This window comes from Megalopta genalis, chromosome 17 (genome assembly GCF_051020955.1).
Source record: "Megalopta genalis isolate 19385.01 chromosome 17, iyMegGena1_principal, whole genome shotgun sequence".
Lineage (NCBI taxonomy): Eukaryota > Metazoa > Arthropoda > Insecta > Hymenoptera > Halictidae > Megalopta > Megalopta genalis.
This window is the reverse complement of record NC_135029.1, coordinates 1,097,503-1,113,190: the sequence shown is the minus strand read 5'-3', so window position 1 is coordinate 1,113,190 and position 15,688 is coordinate 1,097,503. Positions and strand designations below refer to the sequence as shown.

Here is a 15,688-nt window from a genome sequence, read left to right as displayed (position 1 = left end):
CTCTGTCTGTGGTCTGCCAGTTGCACAGCTGGCCTATTATAACAATAGTTTCTCACTAATTTCGATAGGATTTCAGATTTATTTTCAAATTTATTGTAGTAGAATAAATTTGCATGTAATGTTAAAATAAAATATATTTTCCTTTTAACAAGGATGTAAATACACAATAAAGGTGAACGAAGATTTTGTAACTAATCATAATTATTTTATTCATTTGATATACATTCATTGTGAAGCAATAACTGCGTCTTCAATATTCTCTTTTCCTTCTTCTTCTTCTTCTGCCTCTTGCTTTACTGGTTGTTTAGGTAGAAATTCATCTAGTTGAAGTTTAAATATTTCTGTAGATGGCGGACTTGTAATCTCTGCGCTAAAAAGTATTTGTAAACATTTATGAAATTCTAGACATATGCTAATAATGCTACAAAAACTAAGCTAAATAATCTCTATTATACATATATATGTGTCTATATAAGAAATACTTTGAGTACCTTAATATAAATTGTGCATCACGTTTTGGTCTCGCTGAATAAATGTTTTTAATAAGAGCATCAAAATTTGCTTTCAAGTGTTCTATATCCATATTAAGCTAAAAATCAATAATGTATTATATTTAAATTTAAAAAATTCCATGAATTGCAGAAATATAGTTTAAATTCAAATTTACCGTGCCAAATGCGCAATCGATTGTTCCAAACTCTTTAAAGTGAGGATTTGGTTGCAACTTGTATACCATTCCCTGTTTAAATTTTTTAACAAGGTTGCCCATGTCAGTACCCAAGTTACCTAACAAATAAATTTATAATTATTATATACAGCGATAGTTACAAAATTGATACTTCAAACAAAATTATTTACCTATTTTCACATGTGGAAATTTGAGTTTCAATAATCCCCTGATTAACAATAAATCAGGTAGAATATCTACGTGAGCTACTATGTAACTGTACTCTTTGTAAGCAAAACTTCCATTCTAAAAAATTACAAAAAAAGTTTACAATCTTCTATGATTTCAATAAACATTCATGCTGACTTACTTGAATTTGTCTAATAATTTCAACCCCACCAGCATGATTAGCACCAGCTGCCATAGCATCTTCAATGTCACTTGTTTTTTTACAAAATGCTAATATTGTCCTGTTGGTTTGTTGATCGAATGGATGTGGTGTTTCTACTAAGTTTGTAAGTTTTTCGAGGAACTTAGTTTTTTTTTCACGCTGATATGAGAGTTACGTACAAGACAGTTTTGTTAAAAAATAAATTGTTGCATAAATTAATTACTTTGCATTTGTTTAGCTATTTATAAAACTGCAATTTCTTACCTGTAAATTTAATGCAAATATGGCATTAACATATGCATCAGGTCTGTTATACATAGTAGGATGATTTGTTTCACGATGACATTCTATAGCTTCTTTGAAAGCATAAAATGGTTTTCGATGATATTTTAAAATCCATACATTATCAACTGGTTTCTTTTTCCAGCTGTCATCTATTAACGTGAGAGGTGACTGTAATATGACTTTTTTCTTACTACAATTTTGTAAAATTATCTAATTAGCAATTATAGAAATCTTAAGAATACACAATATGGTATACTCACGCTTCTTTCCCGCTTGGAATATATCCAACTTTTTGAACATTTTGAATTGCCTTTTTCCTGGATTTCTTCAGGGCTTCTCTCTTGTCTCTTGTACCTCTCCTAGCTGCATATTCTCGTGTTTGCATAAATAAACAATTCACATTGCACCCAGAAATATGGTTGTAAGTGGAACGAAAACTGTTCATCAACCACCCTATAAAAAGTTATAAATGTTTATGCATAGATACTTTCGTCTAAACTATTCGCTATTTCGTTGAGGTTACAAATATTGTCATAGCATATTATGCGGACGGTTTTGTGATACGGATATTATTAGAAGGAAAATATATCAGAAAATTACTTTTTATAGCTACATTATTATAAATATATTTAATTATTTAATTTAGTAGAAAAACTATAATCTAAATACCTTACCTGCCGACATGATTACTGTTTGGTACATATAAAGTAACTACGAACGGAGTATAGGTACAAAGTTTCTAAATTCATCAGATACATACTAGGGATGTTATAATTTCTAATACTAAAGGAATCACAGACTCTATTCCTAAGTCCGTGAAAGTAATACATTAATGCATTTAAAGTGATAAAACTGTAAAATTTTTTTATACGAAAAACTTATATGTATATAAGTATCTACTGCATATGTGCCTTCACTGTATGTACGCGCTTTTACATAACATTGAAATATACACAATGATTTTTTTTATTGCAATCATAAGCTATAATCATGTACATTAGTAAAAAAGAGGAAATATTAAAAATACGATACCAGTTCAAAGTTGTAAGTTCAAGAATTGTATAAAATTAATAGTAATTGACCTTAAAACGCGCGCTTGTGAAACAGCACTATTCAGACAATATGGCTGACGGAAGTAGACGTCATCAGTGCCAACTGCCAGCCAACTAGGCTCGCTAAAGCTGCGCTTTCTGTAGGAAGAAAGTCACTTTTTCTCCGTCTCCTGCATCTTCGCGTATTTTTTCGTGTTGGGTATGTTAATCCAGTGTTGAAGTAACAGGTTTGACGTAGTTATACAATGCGAACGCTTTTCTGACCCGTCTGCAATTTTGCATTTTGGTGGTGGCGAACGAAAGGTTCTATCACTGTTATTAGTGGTTGAGATCTGGTGAGTCCGTCGTATTCTGATTGTAATCGTGTACTGATCATATGCTACATTCTATTCTTGTCTTCAAGTGTAACAAGCGGTACTGATTTGCTATTTATTTTGGCTTAAAGATTTGCTACTGTTTTATATTATTTGTTAATATTGTTGCAATATATTTGATTTTAATATATATACATTCTGGACTGTACCAAATTAAAATAGGTTAAAAATCTCATTTGACTGTAAAATTGCAGACGAGAGAGAGATAATCTTGTCAACTTTTCATTGTTGCAGAGTCATTCAGTAGTTAGTACATAGTGAACGTGACGTCCACTCATATCCACAAATATGTTCATTTGGGACTGGTTTGCAGGAGTTTTAAATTATCTTGGTGAGTGCAGGTTTTATAATTACTTTCAAAATACGGGTTCTTTTGTTTGTTGTATATACAACAGAATGTTGTATATTCTTTACCATAGAATGAGTGTATAGAAAGGAACACTTTTCTCGACAGTTATTAGCATTGTAACATTATCTCTATAAATTGCTTATTATTTTTTATATGTTTTAACTCATCCTTAGGACTTTGGAAAAAGAGTGGCAAGCTCCTGTTCCTTGGTTTGGATAATGCTGGCAAAACCACATTGCTTCACATGCTCAAAGACGATCGACTAGCTCAACATGTGCCTACATTGCACCCAAGTAATCAATATTAATCTTAATTTATTGTTATATAGTATAAAACTTACGTTTTATATATAATAATTTCAGATATTACTTTTTAACATTTTTCTTTAATAAAATAAATTGAATTAATTATCCTATAATCTTGTACTAATACATGCACTTGTGTATTTCAGCATCAGAAGAACTGTCTATTGGAAACATGAGGTTCACAACATTTGATCTTGGAGGACATCCTCAAGGTATAATTACAAAGTCCAATATTACATAAATGTTCTAAACTTAATGGTTTAAATTATTATAGCAAGAAGAGTTTGGAAAGACTACTTCCCAGCTGTGGATGCAATAGTATTCCTTGTGGATGCAAGTGACAGATCAAGGTTACCTGAGTCAAAAGCTGAGTTTGATGCATTGTTAACTGATGAACAACTCAGTGCATGTCCAGTTTTAGTGCTAGGTAACAAAATTGATAAGCCAGGTGCAGCATCAGAAGATGAACTCAGAAACTATTTTAATTTGTATGGTCAAACAACAGGAAAGGTATGTAATATAAATAAAAAATTGAACAATTATTCTTATTTAGAAATGCTATTAAAATAGACGAATTTTAGGGAAAAATTTCTCGCAATGAAATACCTGGTCGTCCATTGGAATTATTTATGTGCTCAGTGTTAAAAAGACAAGGATATGGTGAGGGCTTCCGCTGGCTCGCTCAGTATATTGACTGAATACACACAATAATTTAAATTCTCCGATTCTTAGCAGTTTATTACATTTCCCTTTCACTGATTCATATCGGACACCGGTACAGAAGGTGTATTATCCTTTATGAGAATTGTGCAGTAGGAATGGAATATCAAGATATGAACTGCAGTAACAAATACAGAACAGTGGAAATATGTAAAAAAGACAATGTCTTAAAAATACATTACAAACACGCGATAGGACTAATTTGTTTCATTTTAACATGTGGAGCCTACAACATTCAACATGAATTTTTTAAATTCCATAAAAGTTCTGTGAATTCCTATCGTTTCGCAAATCATGTTATGGAAATACTTGACATGCTGAAAAATGATATAAACGTTTTGATAAATAAATTAATAAACTATTTAAGAATTTCAAGTGTTTTACAAAGTTATTTTCTATAATATATATTTTTGTTTCAAATGACATTATTTGCAAAAGATTTTTATTTAAATTTAGGTATCTCTTTATTTCTGAACATTTCTATAAATTAAAAATTTAAAATAGATATACCTTTTATACTTTTAAAGTCAACATACTCATAAAATGCTTAGGTAATGAGGCACAATATGATTTTTATTACTTTATGATCAATTAATAACAATTATTCATGATTTAGAATGTAAAAATACTCTGACTAATCCATTACAATAAGTGAAAATGAATATATTTCATTATGAAATTATTATGTCCCACATTTTCATAAGGTTTTTAAAATGTTAATAGTAACAGTTTGTAAGTTAGAATATACGTAAATCAAATCATCTCTAGTTCTATAGAAATTTCCATGTAGTTTTACTGTATAGTTGCGGTTATATAGGTATATTTGTCTTTTAAAAAAGTAATATCAAACTAGCGTTCCAGAAAATACATTTTTTAATGTGTCAATAAAACTGTAAGTACTTATGGTGTCCTGCTCGTTATTTTACATAAATAAAGTATGTTGTTTTATATTTAACATGGTTCCTGTATATTGTGCTGGCTTCTCATTAACGTATTAAGTACTACCTCACATCACATGTAGGTGTAAAAATTGGAGTTTAATTAAATAATGTATACTGTATTAAATGTAATAAAATATCATTAAAAGATTTATAACAAACAGTATAGAATATATACAGTTTCATAATAAAACAATATAATAGTTCACATATTTTTATATAATGTTAAAGTAATAAATCCTTTTCTTGTGGGAAATTTTCAAATTGTTTATTGACATATGCATCAGACACATCGCTTAGATCTTTTGGTTTCCATTTTGGATTTTGGTCTTTGTCTATTACAACTGCTCTCACACCTGCACATAGTCAAATTTGTATATAATGACAACATTAAAATTACTGTTTCTAGTTACAAATAAAAACTAAGAACTATAATTACCTTCATAGAAATCTGTAGTCTTACATATAGTCAAATTGCATGCTAATCTGTATTCCATTTTCAAACATTCTGCTAAATTCAGTGTGCTGCCTTTTTTCATAGCAAGCAAAGCAACTTTTAATGATGTTGGAGACATTTTCAACAATGTTTGTATGGTTTTTTCTGCCCATTCAGATTTATCCTCTTCCAATCTTCAAATTACGAAATAATTGAAATTCAATTAAAGTAGGTGTTATAGATAAATTACCTTTTTATTATTTCTTCCACTGATGATGCAGAGAAACATCTTTCAATTTGCTTCATATATGGTGCTAAAGCAAATTGTTTATCCAAATTTTTCAATTGATATTTGTTCAAAACTGTTGTAACATCAGGAAACTCGGATGTTAATAAATCTTGTTTTAACTGCGACAAATTCTCAGAAGGAACAATGTGAGTTGCAATACCAGCATGTAATACATCTATGCCTTCGGTAAAATGTTAAAATAGTATGAAATGTATAGAATTGCTTAAGTGACTAAATGGGATGAACTATATTACCTTTCAGTCGTTCTCCAGTTAATCCAAGATAAACGCCTAATCTTCCTTGCAATCTAGGTAAAAAATATGATCCACCAACATCAGGAAATAATCCTATTGCAGTTTCTGGCATTGCAAATAAAGTTTTTTCTGTTGCAACTCTATATTTACCATGGACAGATAATCCAACTCCACCACCCATAGTTATCCCATTCATTAAAGCCACATAAGGTATTATATATGTTCCAATTAAATGATTTTGGCTAGGTAAATATACAAGAAGTTGAAATGTGTAAAGACATTTATATAGGCATATTAAGTTCTTTTATAACTCACATATATTCTTTTCTAAAAAATGTTTCACGTAATTCTTTGTTTTCATCTGCTGCAAGGGCAATAGCTTTTATATCACCACCGGCACAAAATGCTTTTTCCCCCACACCTTCTATTACTACTAATTTTTTTGAAATTTCCCACTTTTTGAGTGTAGGATATATTTTCTCAATCATTGATAAATTTAAAGAGTTTAAAGCTTTTGGGCGATTTAATGTTATAATGCCTGTATTTCCAAACTTATTTTTAAAAAACAGATTATTAATATGATGAATGTTCTTACATTTAAATATTTTTATTGATATGAATATAAACTTTAAGATAATATATACTTACATCTTTTACCAATACATCTTCTTCATTGTTAGCTCCCACATCTTTGTGTGACGATGCATTTTTATTTGGTACTGGAATTTCAATAGGTGGTTTAGCTTCAGGTGCAGGTTCAGTTTGTGGATAGGATTGTGGAAGAGAAGGTTCAGCAATAGGGCCTATAGATTTGAGCATCTATTATATGATTAATGTACAATTTATCCAGTTATTCTTAACTCATAAGAATTAAATAACTAAATTTCTATGCTTTTATTGTTAATAATTATATAAATAATTTCTAATCTTGTCAATATTGCAATAAATATATCCTCTAAAAGACCTGGTACTTCTATTACAGGCACTTGCGTTGGATATGGTACTGTAGGATATGGTGATGAAGGCATTGGCTCAGTATTAGGTATTACGGTGGGCTTTGGATTTATATCATTGAATTTAGCATTTATATCCTCACCTACATTTGAAGTTTGTACTGACAAAAGTTTAAAACTATTTTTTGTTCTAGACCCAATATAACAGAGTTTTAGCGTACCGTTTTTAAACTAAAAAAAGAAATAAGTATTAATATTATTTATCATTAACTACATTTTATATATGATTAATAATTACCATTTTTGTCGGTTATTCTTTTGACTCCTACAATATGTAAACTGATATTATAAATTCGTCTCTCTCTCTCTCTCTCTCTCTCTCTCTCTCTCTCTCTCTGTCTGTCTCTGCATACAGTAAGATTTCTAAACAGAGTATCCGAATGTAGGTTATAAATTACGTATTACGCGGAAAATAGTTCTACTAATATTTCTACTTCTCAAATTTGCATTATTTTAGAAAAAAGTAATTATTAGTTTGAAATTGTGGGTGATTTTAAAGGCAAGTTTAGATGACTTTTATGTTACGCTCAATGATATTCATTATTTATTCTATACATAGTGGTCCAAAATATTTTCATTTCACATGATATAAAATTGATAACTATGTTTGATAGTGTGAAGTATTTCATGTTGTCAATTAATGTATTGGCAACTAAAGGCGCATGTCCATCTAAGAGTAAAACTCTCGACAGTTACTCTATAGTCTATAGTTTCGTAGCTCCTCCGTTAATCCGAAACTGATTTGTTTTATGAGAGTAGCTATCTGAAAGTGGCCCTGGAATATACATATGTACATCTCGAGCCTCGAGAGTCGAGAGTTTTATTTTCAGATGGACACATGCCCTAGTCTGGTAAATCTTCCAAACCAATTGGAATGGTCAATGTGTAACCAAGGTTACATACCCTTAATTCATGAGTTTAGCCTTGTTTGTAAGAATCCAGAGAGTATAAGTGTATTTACTACTTTATATATATATTTCTACTGTAGGTGCTTAAATTCACCAAATAGCATCGTGTGCATTGTTGCGAGTGCAACTATACTACAAAAATATAGTTTCGTAGATTGATTAGCATGAATATTCTTCCGTATATATTTATTTTATAATTCATACCTTTTTACAATATGGATGATGACGTAATCTTGTTCGATATACTCTTTGTCATAGAAACTCTTGAAGAAGTAAATTAATTTTGATAATAGCCTGCCTTTCCCGGGGAAGTAATTATACAGGGATTAAATTAACCAAATTAATTTACCGAAAATTATGGTACTTCCGAGAAATGTGGAATTCCTCGTTAGGCTATTCTAGGTTATTCGAAATAACTTTTTCCTTAGTGAAAATGCAATCCGCGTCTGTATTTACCGAATTATTGACGAAAAACATTGACCTATGAGAGACGGGCTTGCCTAGCGCTAGATGGCCGAAGTAACGAGTGGATGAAGCCCAGTTCCGCTGATTGGCTCGGCCGCCTAGCGCTAGACGAGCTTTCTTCTCATAGGTATTTTTCATTAATAACCCGTAAACAAAGCCGCGGATTCCATTTTCGCTGAGGAAAAAGTTACTTGAAATGATCTCAAGAACCCCACATTTACCAAAAGTACCTTAATTTTGGTACATCATGTGTAGTACATTCGTGATCTTTGCCACAAGTATTGCCAATATACATATATATTTAGTTTTGTACAACGGCCGAACTTACAAGGCTATTTCAATACATGTGATTAGTACTGTGTCATAATGGGTTTCATAAGATTCAATAACTATGTTATAAATCGATGCATATCAAATACACACAAGTGTAGTGCTCGAAATTTCAGTTTTGATTCGCTTAAGAATGCTTTCGCAAACTCTTTTCGATTCCAACCCCAACCGTCAACACCGCCTTATAGTCACATTTGTCAACTTGGCGACCCTGTTCTACGGATGAAATCGACACCATTGGATCTTAAATTAATAGAAACGCGCAAATTTCAAACGGTAATTTCGTATAACTGGATGTATAACAATTATTATGTTGTCTTTGTTATATGAAGTAGTGGGGATATAGTTCATATTTAATGTCACAGATGCTTGATCAATTAAGAGATGTAATGAAGAAGTACCAAATGTCTGGACTGTCAGCACCACAAATTGGTATTCCTTTGCAAGTATTTGCCATAGAAATAAGAGAACATTATATTAAATTAATTGACCCAAGAATTAGGGAAGCCCTACGAATGGAGCAAGTTCCATTAACATATTTCATTAATCCAACCATGGAGATAACAAATCCAGAACAAGTAATGTTTACTGAAATGTGTGGCAGTGTTTGTGGTTATGAGGCGGATGTAAAAAGAGCAAAAGGAGTTGAAATCAAAGCTTTAAACCGACTTGGGATTCCATTTTCTTGGAAAGCTGAAGGATGGGTAGCCAGAGTGATACAACATGAAATTGATCATTTACAAGTAAATAGTATTTGTATTGTTATTTTGTTAACCGGAATAGGATCTACAATATACACACTGTCAAAGCAATGATAATTACATTAATACTACACACGACATGAGTATTAATTAGTAAAATTATCGTAGCATTGTTTATGTGTCATATTTTTTGACAGAAATAATCTTGACGATGTTGCATTTATTAATAAGTAAATTGGCATTTTTGCGTTTACACGATCGGTGTACGAATTTTTTTGAATTTGACACGCATGCGCGTGTATTTAAAATTGTCACCTTGCAGTTATGTTTCGTGAATTTCATATATGTGTACGTTAAGCACCGTTCCTCTTGTTTTCTTAATTTTTTAGATTCATAACAGAAAGGATAATTATTAATAAGATTTTTGTAATTAATGAGACTGTTTTTGTATAAGATATTTTATTGTTTCATGAAAACAATATCTGAAACGTCGTATAATGCATTTTCTTGGTTATCTGGTTGATGGAAAACAATATTCCTAAGGATTAAGAAAAAACAGGTGAATATATTATTTATATATATCTACATATTCTTTTAATTTCAGGGTATACTTTATATTGATAAAATGGAACCATCAACATTTCAATGTTCTATGTGGGAAAATATAAACATAAATAAAGGAAAAGTAGTACTGAAATATTATGCAAAATAATTGCAATAGGGATATATAAAATAATTCGTACAATATTGAAAGGATTGTCGTTACCAGTATAATCGTCTGATTATCTCCGAAAAAATAGGTGTAATGTGAAACATAGGTTATTTTCATGCACACATTGCTGGGTTATAATTCTTACTATACATATGACATGTAACTAACAGACATAAGTTTCATTTCAGAGGAATCAAAGTAGGTCATAGTATACATTCAGAATGTAATTCAATAAATATTTTTACTGAATTGTTATAAAACATATTTTGAATATAGTTTGTTATAAATGTTACTTACATTAAACAATACAATAACAGTGAATTAAATTAGTCACTTATTAATAACTTGTGATCTCTATTTTGAGAAATTTAAAAGAAATTAATGTGTTAGCAGCAAATAAAGATAGAATTTTTACTTTGAAAATAGCTTAAATCGTTCATTGGTAGTTAAAATAATTTCTTGTGTAGCTTTAGGTGCTGGCAATATGATAAAATATAACAGTTGAAAATAATTTTATAAAATAAATTGAATTGTTTTGAATCCTTATATATATAACTTGCAATTAAGTGAGTCATTTCTTACTATTCGTAATATGCTACAGGTATTAAATACAATTTTGATTACACTATTGTAGAATATAAAAAAAACATTTCCTTTTATTAATATTATATAATTTTTATTTCCTTCAGTAGCTACAAATAAGAAAAATTGGACGAAACAGTATTTCAGATTATTTATTTAGTGTATTACGACATTCTTAGACAAATTATGTTACTGAAACTCAATTTTAATATTTGAAAATATGTTCATATTATCTTTTTTCATATGAATAACAGCATTGATAAAACTAACAATTACAAATTAGGAACAGATAAAACCATAATATTTTACAATAAAGGGAAGTAAAAAAATTTGATTGAAGTACGATACCTAAAGTATTTGATACCTTACTACATATCTTTTAAAACATGTTTTTACTTAATAAGCTTTTTAATAATTTAATATCATTAAATACTTCATCTTATATGTATGTATATATAGTACCTATATTGAATACTTCATAAAAAATACATACAAATATCACATTAAGTATTTATTTTGATATCATATATCTCTCTGCTTTCATTTCATCTGTCTAATGCTCATAGAACATCATTTTTTTCTGTATACACTCTACTAGTCGCGAAAGTAAATTTCATGTTATTTATTTTTTAGCTTTTAAAGTAAATTATGGAACCAAGTTTGACACTATTTTTTTAGTAAGTACTTGGCTGAGGGAAGCTAGCCTTGTTTTGAACAAATAAATTATGCAAAATGATGTTTTATGTGCACTATTTAGTAATTCTCATTAGAAATTTTAAAAGTATTTACATATGAACAAAAACCAATACTTATAAATTAGATTGATTCTCATACATCTTTGTACATATTTAATAATTTATACATTCCTTGCCTTTGCGTATAACATTTTTCATTACACTAAATAGAATAATGTCTGTATATGTATATTTCTATTTAACTAGTACATTAAAAAGCGTTTGTTTTTCCCAGAGTATTTTTGCTCCGCACTATGTTAGAGGAAATTTGAAAATAGAAGTCGAGATTTTTTTGCAAATCACAAACAATAAAATAAATTTGGGAGGGAAGAATTCTTCATCAATTTTTTAAACAAATTATAAATCGAAGATGATAAAAGAAATCTTTATCACTAAAATTTTCTTAATATTGAAAAAGCATGAAGTTCTGTTATATTATTTAATTCATTTAATATAATATTGGCAGTTCTAAGTATTTATTTCAATGAAAATACAATAACAGTATAATACATAAAAGTATATACTCGATTCATAACTAGTATGCTTCAAAAGCAGAATTCGATATTTTACGGCAAAAAAATATAATGACATAAATGTCATATTTCTAAAATTTTTTTAATTCCTAACGAAGAATGTTGTGCAAATATCCACTTTTCGTGTTGTGTAAAAACTTATTCAATCTTTTCTTACACTTCATGAAAGAATTGCATATAGTCAAGTGAAAAATTCGCGTTTCTTGAGGAACTATTTTTCGAAGTAGGAAATATCTTTATCCATTGGAAATTAGTATTCTTTAGTATGCAGACTATCACGTTTATTGATACACACGATAGGAACACGGAGATCGATAAAACTAAGCACCATACTTTTTACAATCAAGTAATCTGTTTGTCTCTATGTGGTAATGTACAATTTTAATGCAAGTATTTCGTTTGCGGAAGTTTCCTTGGTTTCACTTCGTTCTTCGAAAAACAATGTTAGTACTTAGATCATTGGTCCATTACATTTTATGCATAGAGTAAATTATGAATAGGGATAGACGGTTCCAAAATGATAATAACGAAATGATATTTTACTTCTATTTTATGCTCTTTCATTCCCAGTCAAATCATCTAGCTCTTCCCGCACATTGTTTAAAAATCAAAATAGTAAGATACACGTTTACCGACAAAAGTTAACAAACTTTACGTATCGTTATGATTTGAGTAAAATTTGATATTTCGATAAATATACGTCTTCTTAAATTAAAAGTACATATTATAGCGAAGCATATGACGCGTTGTTCATATTGCAATATTGTTTTATTTAATGCATACGACAAATAAAACGAATTGTAGAAATAAACAGAATTTCTTCAAATTGAAAATTAAAAAATGAGCGTTTCTTAAGCTTCGTCGGCAAGTGTACGTAAATCAGAACAATCAAAGTTCAAAAATAAGTAACGAGCTCGTTAATCAATGAGACAATACGACTAAATTAACTGCAATCATTATTATCAACAAAAGGGTTAATTAATGGAAGTCAATATCACAGGTTGTTCAACATAGAAAAAGAGACAAACTCATTCTCAGTCCTTGTGCTCGCGTAGCCAAAATAGTTACTGTGGTATAGTCACTATAGCGCGTTTGCTCCAGGCAAACAGAAAATCTGTGAAACTGTAGCGGATTTCCAGCGCCAACTATTTGTCGTGATCACACCGGTTTCGAAGCTCGATTTAATGGTATTTACATCGAAACAGAAACTCTGATTAATCCTTAGCACGTAATCAACATTTACATCGCATAGATACAACGGTGTTTGAGCTTTCGTCCTGGTCAATAACGGGTGTCGAATAGTAAGGGAGGAGTTTTCTTCTGATCCTCTTGTATTCGGTGAATCTCTCTCTCTCTCTCTCCCTCTCGCGCGCGCGCGCGCGCGCATTGAACGCGACCGCTTAAGATATGTACCCTTATATCCAGGTGTGTACTCGTTGTTGATGAGACGTGTCCTCCTCTTGTCAAGACACGTGGCCGCTAGTTTGCGCGTTTTTCCATTTTCTTCCCCGATGATGGGCCAGAAAACGATCGTTTCCACCTCTCGACGATTGCAGGTTCAACGGTATTCGCGCCGTGCCTATTGAAATTAGAAATAGGGCTTGTTTGCATCGATACAAGGATTCTTGCGTATCGATCTCTCTACTAATCGCTTCCTAATTTATTTTCAAGCGAAACTTGTCGGATTACGTGGAAATCAACCGGTCGTTAGATCTATGGAGAAGTTCTATGATCTTTAGGTGCTTTCGGTTTTTGATTTTAATGACGGTAAGGTGACTATTCCTTTCTTGCGAGATAGGTACTTCACAACTAACAATGAGTTGTAACGTATGAAATGTCGGATTTTATTGTTCGATGACTTTTCCTCGGTGAGAACGTTTTCAATAGTTTCTCAATCCATACAAGTTTCCTGGTTGAACAAAGTTATTTAGATGTTTAGCAAAACATCAGAAAAAGATATAGGTGAAACGTGGCTAATTAGACAAACGTGTAAATTGTAAATTGTACATGGCATTTTAGATACCAAAAAATCGAACATTTCACATAATACAACCTAATAGGATGATTTGTAACAGAATCAAACCCTTCCCATAAAACACCATGAATTTGAAAATGAGGTGGAGCAACAGTTACTTGGTGATACTAATATCGCGAGTTTAAATAATGAGAGCACTGTACCATCACGTAGCCAAGTTAGTAACAATATTTGATCGTTGGTTATTTGTATCGAGGCTACTCATTAGTTACCAACGAAGCTATGTGGGCGAAGGATACTACCCCAAGCAACAGTGCTGCATGGGAAACTGTCCGTAAGCTCTTCGGCTTGTATTGAACAGCATAGTATTACGTAAAATGATGCTATCCAAGACAAGTTGTAGATCTTAAAGACTTTCCCAAATGATCCCATAAATTCCTTTACTTAATGATCAATAATTTCTCCTTATTGCTTCCGGAAACAGGGTGCCACTGGCGCGTGTTGAATTTCAATGTTTAGAAGGAGAAAGGAGGTAATGAAAGGTGGAATGAAACACGGGATTGCGCGAGAAAATTTGATCAAACTGATGGAGCAATCCATTGTGAAACGCTATCTCTGTCCGACGAATGCTGAGTAAACTTGAAGTCATGAATATTAGAAATATGTATATCTTATGAAATTATAAATGCAACTGCTATTTTTATTGTAAACATAATTAGGAAACTTAATAAAATTTAGCGATTATTAATCTCTGATTCGAGAAAGACACTGCTCGCAGTTGTGTTAAATAATGTTAAACAATTTTGATTTAAATTACTTCTGAAATTAAAATCAATTGAAACACTAATGTATCATATCCTATATAATGTATTATATCTTCTCAATTTAATTAAGATCTGCAAAATATAAAAAAATTGAAAAAGTAGCTGGTGTCATACAACTCGACTTTTCAATTGTAATCTGATTAAGTGTTGATAACTAGATTGCGGATTTCCATGCTAAATAAATATTCTGTGCAAAATATAGAAATTACGTAGACCTTTATTTCGGGTCTTAATAATTTTCAATTAACAGAAAACAGTGCAATAATACTTTCGAATTCTTCAAATGATTTTACCGTTTTGTATTTGATCGGGTAATTTCTGTCTTAAACGGATAAAATCTACAGTCTAACAATAACTCCACTGTTAATGCGATTAACAGGAACTAAATAAATAATAAAAGAAAGGGTGAATATGAAACATCTGCTGCAAGAATGCGTGTAAAAGGTAGCTAGATGTACAAAGGAACGCGTGAAAAGCATTTAAAAACGAAAAACATTGCGAGAGTAGTTAAAGGAAGTCACGAGCAAAGTGGAAATTCGAAATACTTTCTTTTCAACGCGGAAATCGTATTTTCTTTTACATTACGATACTCGAAGAACGTAGCGAAATGGTCTGTGACAGTAGACACTATCTTGTTCTTTTCATTGGCCATTGCCTCGCCAACGACAAAAAGTAGTACCGCCAATCGAGCGAAAGGATGCGATTGAATAACGTAATTAAGGGCATGAATTTTTATCTTTGCCGTTCAGGTACTTTAGAAGATCTGATAATATCCTCTCGAACACAACTGTTCTATAGAAGAGCCGAAGTATAATACGAGTGACCTTGTTGACGAACTACAATGATGTAGA

General features: G+C 30.9%; 6 protein-coding genes across 17 annotated transcripts in view; 3 read left to right on the top strand and 3 right to left on the bottom strand.

The window, feature by feature from the left end:
- Positions 1-183: 183 nt before the first annotated feature.
- On the bottom strand, positions 184-2,566 carry mRpL1 (mitochondrial ribosomal protein L1). 4 transcript variants are annotated; one of them, XM_033487231.2, is made up of 8 exons: positions 2,426-2,566; positions 1,604-1,796; positions 1,323-1,533; positions 1,038-1,217; positions 859-973; positions 668-786; positions 492-589; positions 184-370 (listed from the first exon to the last, which is right to left on the bottom strand). In XM_033487231.2, the coding sequence occupies exons 2-8, from the start codon at positions 1,786-1,788 to the stop codon at positions 226-228; spliced, it is 1,053 nt and encodes a 350-aa protein (XP_033343122.2). In that variant the 5' UTR covers positions 1,789-1,796; positions 2,426-2,566; the 3' UTR covers positions 184-225. The 4 variants fall into 4 exon arrangements, with proteins under 4 accessions (XP_033343122.2, XP_033343132.2, XP_033320760.2 ...); XM_033487241.2 differs by having other exon boundaries at positions 2,376-2,485; XM_033464869.2 differs by lacking the exon at positions 2,426-2,566 and adding an exon at positions 2,018-2,333 and having other exon boundaries at positions 184-365.
- Sar1 (Secretion-associated Ras-related 1) lies at positions 2,458-4,518 on the top strand. 3 transcript variants are annotated; one of them, XM_033464886.2, is made up of 6 exons: positions 2,458-2,594; positions 3,004-3,100; positions 3,292-3,411; positions 3,570-3,635; positions 3,698-3,933; positions 4,005-4,518. In XM_033464886.2, the coding sequence occupies exons 2-6, from the start codon at positions 3,058-3,060 to the stop codon at positions 4,119-4,121; spliced, it is 582 nt and encodes a 193-aa protein (XP_033320777.1). In that variant the 5' UTR covers positions 2,458-2,594; positions 3,004-3,057; the 3' UTR covers positions 4,122-4,518. The 3 variants fall into 3 exon arrangements, with proteins under 3 accessions (XP_033320777.1, XP_033320771.1, XP_033320785.1); XM_033464880.2 differs by having other exon boundaries at positions 2,589-2,730; XM_033464894.2 differs by lacking the exon at positions 2,458-2,594 and adding an exon at positions 2,685-2,809.
- Positions 4,519-4,998: 480 nt separating this feature from the next.
- On the bottom strand, positions 4,999-8,456 carry Hibch (3-hydroxyisobutyryl-CoA hydrolase). 6 transcript variants are annotated; one of them, XM_033465516.2, is made up of 10 exons: positions 8,331-8,456; positions 8,186-8,244; positions 7,312-7,436; positions 7,157-7,244; positions 6,709-6,779; positions 6,376-6,611; positions 6,061-6,302; positions 5,768-5,987; positions 5,521-5,711; positions 4,999-5,437 (listed from the first exon to the last, which is right to left on the bottom strand). In XM_033465516.2, the coding sequence occupies exons 3-10, from the start codon at positions 7,312-7,314 to the stop codon at positions 5,307-5,309; spliced, it is 1,182 nt and encodes a 393-aa protein (XP_033321407.2). In that variant the 5' UTR covers positions 7,315-7,436; positions 8,186-8,244; positions 8,331-8,456; the 3' UTR covers positions 4,999-5,306. The 6 variants fall into 6 exon arrangements, with proteins under 6 accessions (XP_033321407.2, XP_033321366.2, XP_033321381.2 ...); XM_033465475.2 differs by adding an exon at positions 7,977-8,113 and having other exon boundaries at positions 8,186-8,386; XM_033465490.2 differs by adding an exon at positions 7,977-8,108 and having other exon boundaries at positions 8,186-8,386.
- Positions 8,457-8,622: 166 nt separating this feature from the next.
- Positions 8,623-10,700, top strand: LOC117217722 (peptide deformylase, mitochondrial). The gene is made up of 3 exons (XM_033465547.2): positions 8,623-9,052; positions 9,142-9,519; positions 10,082-10,700. Exons 1-3 carry the CDS (start codon positions 8,813-8,815, stop codon positions 10,187-10,189), a joined length of 726 nt encoding a protein of 241 aa, XP_033321438.2. The 5' UTR covers positions 8,623-8,812; the 3' UTR covers positions 10,190-10,700.
- Positions 9,534-15,688, top strand: part of LOC117217646 (uncharacterized) — a 34,663-nt gene continuing 28,508 nt past the window's right edge. For both annotated transcript variants that reach the window (XR_004489608.2, XM_033465415.2), the window contains exon 1: positions 9,534-10,036. The gene's annotated coding sequence lies outside the window, so the exon portion shown is untranslated. The remainder of the gene's footprint in view (positions 10,037-15,688) is intronic.
- The window catches only part of LOC117217656 (tachykinin-like peptides receptor 99D), a 227,025-nt gene continuing 222,606 nt past the window's right edge, over positions 11,270-15,688 (bottom strand). Inside the window, exon 8 of the mRNA XM_033465462.2 lies at positions 11,270-13,617. Coding sequence (XP_033321353.1) covers positions 13,502-13,617 — 116 coding nt within the window. The 3' untranslated portion in view covers positions 11,270-13,501. The remainder of the gene's footprint in view (positions 13,618-15,688) is intronic.